General features: G+C 44.5%; 1 protein-coding gene across 1 annotated transcript in view; it reads right to left on the bottom strand.

Annotated features, from left to right (window-relative positions):
* Nucleotides 1-403: 403 nt before the first annotated feature.
* Nucleotides 404-7800, bottom strand: part of LOC103781952 (tumor necrosis factor receptor superfamily member 10B-like) — a gene marked incomplete at its 5' end in the record, with an annotated part of 8374 nt that continues 977 nt past the window's right edge. Inside the window, 6 exons of the mRNA XM_008949680.1 lie at nt 404-699; nt 1510-1558; nt 2134-2346; nt 6762-6840; nt 7441-7552; nt 7769-7800. The exon at nt 7769-7800 is cut by the window's right edge and continues 2 nt beyond it. Of these exons, the coding sequence (XP_008947928.1) occupies nt 404-699; nt 1510-1558; nt 2134-2346; nt 6762-6840; nt 7441-7552; nt 7769-7800 (781 nt within the window). The remainder of the gene's footprint in view (nt 700-1509; nt 1559-2133; nt 2347-6761; nt 6841-7440; nt 7553-7768) is intronic.

Here is a 7800-nt window from a genome sequence, read left to right as displayed (position 1 = left end):
GACTTTTATTGTTATGCTTCAAACGTAACAACTCGGAGCATACCGACACAAATTGGACACACAATCGCTTCAGAAACCAAAGCATTGCAATATGCTCAAAAACAGCAGCAGCCTCTTTGTTCCTGCCTCACAGGAAGGGAAGCACGAGCCGGAGCTCCTCGCTCTCAAGCTGGCATCCAGCGCCCAAGTTTAATGTCAGAAAACTCAAAGGGCCTTAGCGAACATCACGGCTGGAGTCCATGCCAACACTGGTGGTGTTAAATCCCTCCCAGCTCCCCGGGTGAAGGTGAGGAGGATATCAAGTCCATGCCCTCACTTCCACTAGTTTGTTGACATTCCTTGTTTACAGGAAGTTTGTAAACATGTATGCACACAGAAGCATTTCTGAAGCTCATTGTAAACATTAATCGGTAGCTTCTAATTTACTTATAATGTTACTACTTTTTAAAATGTTCAATACATTATCATAAGCCTTGCTGTCTAGAGACTGTAACTCATCCAGTAGCTTAATAATAGTTTGTTTCTCTCCCAGTGTGTTTTTCCAGGTGAGAAGCATCTGATAAGATTGCTCTTCTGTATCATTAGGAAAGTCTTGAATAATTTTAGCAAGATCGTTTTCAAGCAGATGAGTTCTCATCAGCTGCCTCCATTTTCTGGGTGGTACTTCTTTTATAAAGGTCCAAAAGCTATATCTCAGTTCTGAAAGAAAATACACACAACACACATCAACTTAGGGTTTAAAATACATATTTTTTTTTCATACATGCTTTCCCATTAATTTCCAGCTGATACCTGCACACACCAAACACCAGCAGCAAGGCCAGCTCTGGCACCTAAGAAGCAGCAGGACAAATAGGTTTCCTGCTGGAGTGATCCTGAAAGAAGCTGAAGGTATCAATCTCAAAAGCAGTCTCTTAAGATGAGGCACCACTCCATAAAGGTGGTTTTGAGGGAGGTTTCATTGGCCTGCATGTCTTCACTTCAACTTAACAGGGCTACTTAACAGTTGGCTTTAACCACTTCACTATGCTACTGCACAGGGGTGCCATGCCAAGACCAGCATCATCAAAACCCCTTGCTTGGACATCCAGAACATCACCTTGCTGGGCACAGGTAGACATATGGGGCTTCAACACAGTCTCCCACGTGGGCAGACGTTTAACAGAAAGATCTACTCTGACCTACACCTCACTCATTAAGGCAGAGTACACGGCTGAGGTACAGACTTGTTGAAAACATCCAAAAAAAAAAAGGGTTTTGTACTATTCTTATTCTTCAAAGCATGACTGCACTATCCTCCTGTGCAGAAGAGCCATGCTTTGGAGGAGAACAATTTACCACAGGGATTACAGCTTCTCCCAAAAGTAGTAATAATCCTGTTTCAGCATATGTTATAATAAACTGAAAGCCTCATAGCTCTAAGCAATACTCCTCAGCCTCCCTGCACTATTCCTTTAGTCAACAGGACAAAACCAAACTCAAAGCACTGCCAATTTACAGAATACTTACCTTTCTGAGAGAGATCTTTAACAATTATTCGATACCTTCGATCTCGTACCTGTAATACAAATTTGGGCCATTAATCCAACACATCAGTGCGCTTCATTCATGATGGTTCCTGAGCTTCTGCAGCACACACACCAGGAAGGGAGAGGGAGCAGATTTCAGAGCCCAGCTCAAAGTTTTTGGGTAAAGTGCATGCTGAAACAGCCATGCTGCTAGCCCCGAGTGAAGCAACAAGGCCACACGTTTGCTGCTATTGCAAAAGAACGGCGTCTGTGTAAATATTGATCAGGGAGATGAGAGAGGCAGAGCAGATGAAACGGGAGACTGAAGTTTGCTTTCCAAAGACATCACTTCCCATGCTTTTTACTACATTTTTAAGGCAAAGCCTCCTCTTCCCTGGCGCCCTGCCTGAAAACAGCACCTATCACTCAAGGAAGAGTTAAAAACTTCACTGCAATCACAGCGAGAACACGATCATTTCACACTCACCCTACGATTTCCTAGCACCCCTCGACTGCGAGCACCAGAGCGGGCCTTCTGCCGAGAAGCAGGATTCTGCCCTAGCTTTGCTAGTAGAGAAGACTCAGCTGTCCTCCTGCAGCCCCTTCTCATGTAACGCCTCCAGACCTTGCGCAGGATGGTGCCCCACTCGGAAGGCACAAGCTGAAAGCTTCCTGGAGATACAAAGCTGTTTTCCTCTGGCAGTTTGTCTTCCCCTTCGGAGTTAACGTTGGTTTGTTCTTGGTCCTCTGGGCTCTCACCAGAGTTCTCATCTTCTGGGGTTTCTGAGTTAGTTGCAGGTGTCTCCGCTTCAGGTGAAATGAGGCCTTTAGTACTGCCCTGAAAAGAATACAAAGAGTAAAGGCATATTTTAAGAGGTGTTTCACAGGTAGGCCTTCAAGGACAGTCTCCTCTTTCTCCAGTCTCTGGAGGAAGAAAACAGAATACTTGAAGTCACCAGATGTCCAAGAATAACTGGAGAGCTACTAATTTGGCAAAGTTACAAACATGCAAAGCTTACAGCCTTTATAGACTGGGCTTCAAAGGGGTTCAGAGCCTACACTGCCTGCTTTGCTGGCTGTTCTGCCCCCACCAGACTGCAGGGTAAGGCTCCCAGGCTGCCTCCACAGCCAGCACAGGAAACTTTCCCTGATGGTCTGACTGGTGTGTGTTGGTGCTCCCCAGGTGTGGAAGGTACACACCCCTCCTGAGGCAGGGGGAAAGTAAATTCAGGTGCCTTGCTGCACCTGAGCTGACTTAACAGCATCAGGGACTTCAAGCTTATCATTGCTACCAGGGCTGATGCTCAGGACCTTTTGCTGAGCTGATAATAGCCTGTCAGCTCCGTGTAAACACACCAGCTTGGGCTTTTCTTGGCTAGATCAGGGTATTTTTTGAGCAAATTTATATACCAGAATCAGTGAAAAGGCAGCAGGGAGCACCAGTGCACATTGCATAGCTTTTGTGAGAGGACAAAGGAGGAGGCAAGTGAGGAGGGCTGCATCCTTTTTAACACTGTCAGTGTATTAAACAAGCACATGCTGGGTAGTACAGCTCCAGCTCACCAGGAACAGTACCAAGCAGACCAGCACCTATCTAGTGTAAAACTGGAAAGCTTTAGGAATTTTATTTTTCTTTAAAGGTGGAAAATAAGGGTGAGGAGTGACTTTTTCCTGTGGGACTCCTGTTTAAGGTGCAGCTCCCCCACGAGCACAAGCCAGTGTGATATCTGTTTGCAGAAGGTCAGTGACCCAGGTGTGACACCATCATGTGACCAACACACGTAAGCAGGGATGAGGGGAACCACCCCACACCCATACTGTACAACATCCCCAGTGAACCCACTTTCTGTTTCAGGGTGCAGACAGGTTAAACAAGTCAATCCTATTTTTATACAGAATAATCCTTACACAGGTAACCGAGTGACTGAAGGTACAGAGCACAGCTGACCAATAGCTGCTGCTCTGTTTTGGAGCAAAGTAAAGTATCAGCAGTATTTACAGCAGTATAAATTCACTGGTACTTTGGAAAGGACAGTGCTTTGGTGCCAAAACACCTGGTCTCAGGACTGCTTCCATGCAGCCCCCCTCAGCAAATAACTCTCATTACAGTGGCACAAACGCTCCGAGTGCGCAGACACCACAGCTCAGCTCTGTGAGAAGTCTTACATCAGAGCTGAGCCTCACCACGCACCAATTTGTCACTGCATTATTCTACTGCCATTTTATTCAACAATGAAGAGATGCTGTGTTTTCCTATTCCTATGCTACAGGATTTTGACCAAGTTTTCTGTCCTGTTTCTTCATCAGCTTCTAGGAACACAGGAAGCACTGCGAATCTGGCCAGGGCGTGACGGGAGACACAACCCAGCAAGAGCCCATGGGTCATTCACATATTTGAGCCACTTATGGACCTTAAAAAAGAGAGGAGTTTAAGGTGATGTTTAACATCTTTCAGGTGCCATTTCTTCAGTCTTCAATATTTTTTTTATTATTAAGTTGCATTTAATGGCTTGAAATGTCTAATGGAGCTCACACCATGCGCTGGGAGGGTGATATGAGGCAGCAGGGAGAAGAAAGTGCTGCACTCATGCTACAAGGGTAATCTAGATATTTTTCTTAGATCCTCATCAAGGCAAACATTTGTTCCACAGCTTGGTGTTACACATCTTTAACCATGCTAGTGAACACAGCTCATTTTTGCCTCACTGTGCTGTTAGGAGCATAGCTTCTAAAGAGAGAAGCTAAAGCTAGACTGACTACATAGAAGCTAGTCTTGTATTTATCTTGCAAAACACAGGACTAGCTGAAACAGCAGGTTCTGAGTGTTTGAGTACAGGAGGCCAGGGTGAACCCAGCTTTTAAGTGGAACCCATGACAGCAGCCAGCCTTAGCTCAGCAAACCCTTTTCAGGGATGTACTTCTGAACAGGTACACTGAGCCTGAGCCCCATCTTATAGGACTGTCTAGGACCAAGATATTAGACTGCCAGGTCCTGGTCTGCAGCTTGCAACACAAGCCCAAAGGCAGGAAGACTCAGTCACTGTGCTGGATCAAGAGAAGTCTTCTGAACAATTAATGTTTCAGCCAAAATGCAGGGCACACTAGAACACCACCGTGCAGGGAAGTGATGGCTGGTGGTGTTGCTTCATGCATGTATTCTCCAGGCAAAGAACTAATTGGATCAAGTCATCACTTGGAGACAGTCTGAAGTGAAAGCTTGCACTCAGCCTAGCATTTTTTTTTTTCCTCCCACTTCCACAACATCCTGGTCACAGGCTCTGAAATGTTTCCAAGGGAAGCACTGGAAAGGCCAACAGCAGTGGACACATGCAGCTGCTGAAGGCATCAGGCCCTTGCTAACACCCGGCCCTGTATGAATCACAGCTTCTTGCATCAGAGGAACACATCCTACCAGAGGCCTACAGCAGGACAAAAATTGAGAGCTGTGCATCAGGTACAACTAGGCTGCACAAACTGAGACCAAACACTCGATCCAGCACATACTTACCAAACCTCCTTCTGGATCTTTATAATTTGAAGCACCTGGAAAACAAGATAAATGACTAAGAAACTTTTAGGAATTGCAACAACTTAAATGTAGCTGGGCTTATAGAAGATTTATATGCAGATGACACATTTGTAACAAACCAAAGCTTTAATACAAGCCATTAAGTTTTCTTGCCCTGTCATATGTCCCATGCCAGGAGTACCCTTAGCTTCCACCAACAGCACAAGCACTGCGCCTTCATACAAGGGATAAAGAGTTCACTTTAAGTAAAAATACAGGCTGCAAGATTCATTTCAGCATTTAAGCCAGTTTTTAAACCTATCCCCTCCTCCAGCCTCTGCCTCTTAGCATTTTTGTGGGCTACTGCAATATAGGACAGAAGGCAGAAATTGTCTTTACTGCAATATGGTCAGTATAACAGGATTTGAACAAAGTTCATGTTCAAAATTCAGAATAATTTTCAACGTGATTCTGACTAAATGAGTTGCAAAAATACTTTAATATGCAGTAAGAGAAAGAAAAGTTTCTCAAGAAAACATCCATTTCTACTAAAAAAAATAAAGTCAATTCACACAGGACTTATCAATCTAACATTCATGTTAAGAGCCTCAAATGATGAAAGGACAACAACTCACAGGAAAAAAAAAAGCTACAGCCCAATACAGTGAATTAAAGTAATTAATAATCTAACTAGTTGCTACTTTTTGCCCCATACATCTGAGCTCACAGACTTCTCTCACTCTTTGCCAATACAAAGCAAGTAGACCAGAAGTCCTTTTAAGGACCTTAAACAAATATTGCTTGGAAGCAAAGGCATCTGTCAAAGTAAATAGTTAAATCTTATGCATTTTATTTGCTGAAAAAAAAAAAGTCTCCTTTATATGGGAGTTCATTGAATCACATACTAAATGAGCTAGATCTTGAACAGCTCCCCTGTAAGGTAACAAAACCCAGAGATAACTTCAGTGTTTTGCCTAGTTCTGCAAAGTTTACAGGTAGTAATCAAGCAGTTACCTTTATTACTCTTCAGCTTTCTAATTACAAAGAAGAGCAACAAACCACCACCAACCAAAACAACGACAATAATCCAAGCAAGAGCTGTGCCTCCTGCAAAGGAAAAAGAAGAAATTAGCACTGAGCCATAGTCTGACAGTCTGAAGCACAAAGTCTTCCCTGCTGTCTGAGAGAGCAGCCCAAGCTCAGCACTGGAGCAATGACCCAGCCAGCTTGTCCTGCAAGAGCTGCTGGGACTGTAAGCTGACCAGACCCTGCCAGCACCTGCTCCCACCCCACCACCCAAGGCAGAGGGGATTCTGTAAAGAGAAACTTCCACAGGGCTTTCTGCAGAGACATTTAAGAGAGCCAGCTTCAGGTGCAGTAGCACTCATGGTGTCAGTGCCTGCTTTCTCTGCTCTGGCAGAAGCTAGCTACCAGCAGAAGAGAAAGCCACTCCATAGCCAGCTTCCCAGTGCTAAGATTCCTTTCATGTTTTCTGTGTCTGGTGGTAACTTTCAACAGCCTGACCACTGCCACTTTGAAAATCCTGGCAACACATGGTCGTTTTTCACCAAGTGAAATTTAAGATGAGTTTGTCACTCCAACACACTTTAGAGCTTGTCTTTGGCAAGTAACCCCCAGACCAAAATACAGAAGCTTTTCAACATGTTCCCATAGTTCAAAGCACTGGTTTACAGACCACCCTGAAGCCACAGACCCCACAGCCCCAGCTGAGCAGCATTATGTACCAGACCTTGATCAGGTGAGCCACATCCAAGGTCCATGGTAGCATTGCAATTGTGCACAATTTCTTTCCCTTCTGGACACCTGAGGAGGATGGCAACAGAGAGCTGCATCAGCATTTGCAGAGCAATCAGCAGCTCTGCCTAGGCCAAATTTACCTTCAGGCAGAGCTTGGAGACACGAACAGAATACGCCAACAGATAACTCTGTTAGAAGTGCACCTTTAAACAACTCAAGATAATACTACAAGATTAAACAGAAGCAAAGCAGATAAAGCTCATGTGTGTTTGCCTCTTAAGTGGTAAGAAAAGAGCCCACAGAGCAGATGCATTATTCATGCACGTGTTAGTTTCCTTCAACAGGTGGTTCTACCTCCCAGCATTTTGGGCCAGCTGCTACAAAGCTCATTTGAGTTTGTGCATGGGGTGGTACTACTCTGAAGACATGAAAAGTGTAAGCTTGCAGCCATAAGCAACAAGCAGAACAATACCAAAATCCATCTCTTTCCATATCTCAACCGCTTGTGTTCTGACACCTAAAATTTAAATGCATGAACAATGCTGTTTAACATCAAGGCAATGATTTCCAGCCTAATAACATGTGTTAGGTATTGGCACAGACTGGGCCACAGCTCTAGCATTCCCGAGAAGGAAAAGAGTTGCTTGTATTTGTTGTCAAGCTTACATTGTACTGCATCTCTGGCAGATTTCACAGCCCTCAGCAGGGCAGAAATACCCCTCTCTGCATTGGCACTCAGTGTCACGCACCAGCGTACAGGATCTCAGAGTTACCTGATCTAAAACCAAAACACAAGTGGTAAAGTAAATGTAAAAAATAGTGACTCTCCACGACTGCACAGAAATTACACTCACACCATAAAGGCAATTGATTTGGAGGTTCAGTATTCTCCACGACTGGGCAATGAAAACATCACCAAAGCCCACAGAGGACCAGGCTTTTCACTTTAAAAAAGGGGAAAGGGTTAAGGTTCCATCAGAATCATGCTTGGTACCATCTTTGCACTGCCTGCAGGGCAAGCATCCT

Source organism: Merops nubicus, unplaced genomic scaffold (assembly GCF_000691845.1).
Source record: "Merops nubicus isolate BGI_N331 unplaced genomic scaffold, ASM69184v1 scaffold41081, whole genome shotgun sequence".
Lineage (NCBI taxonomy): Eukaryota > Metazoa > Chordata > Aves > Coraciiformes > Meropidae > Merops > Merops nubicus.
Note: the sequence above shows the minus strand (reverse complement) of the source record. Positions and strands in the feature narration are given on the sequence as shown.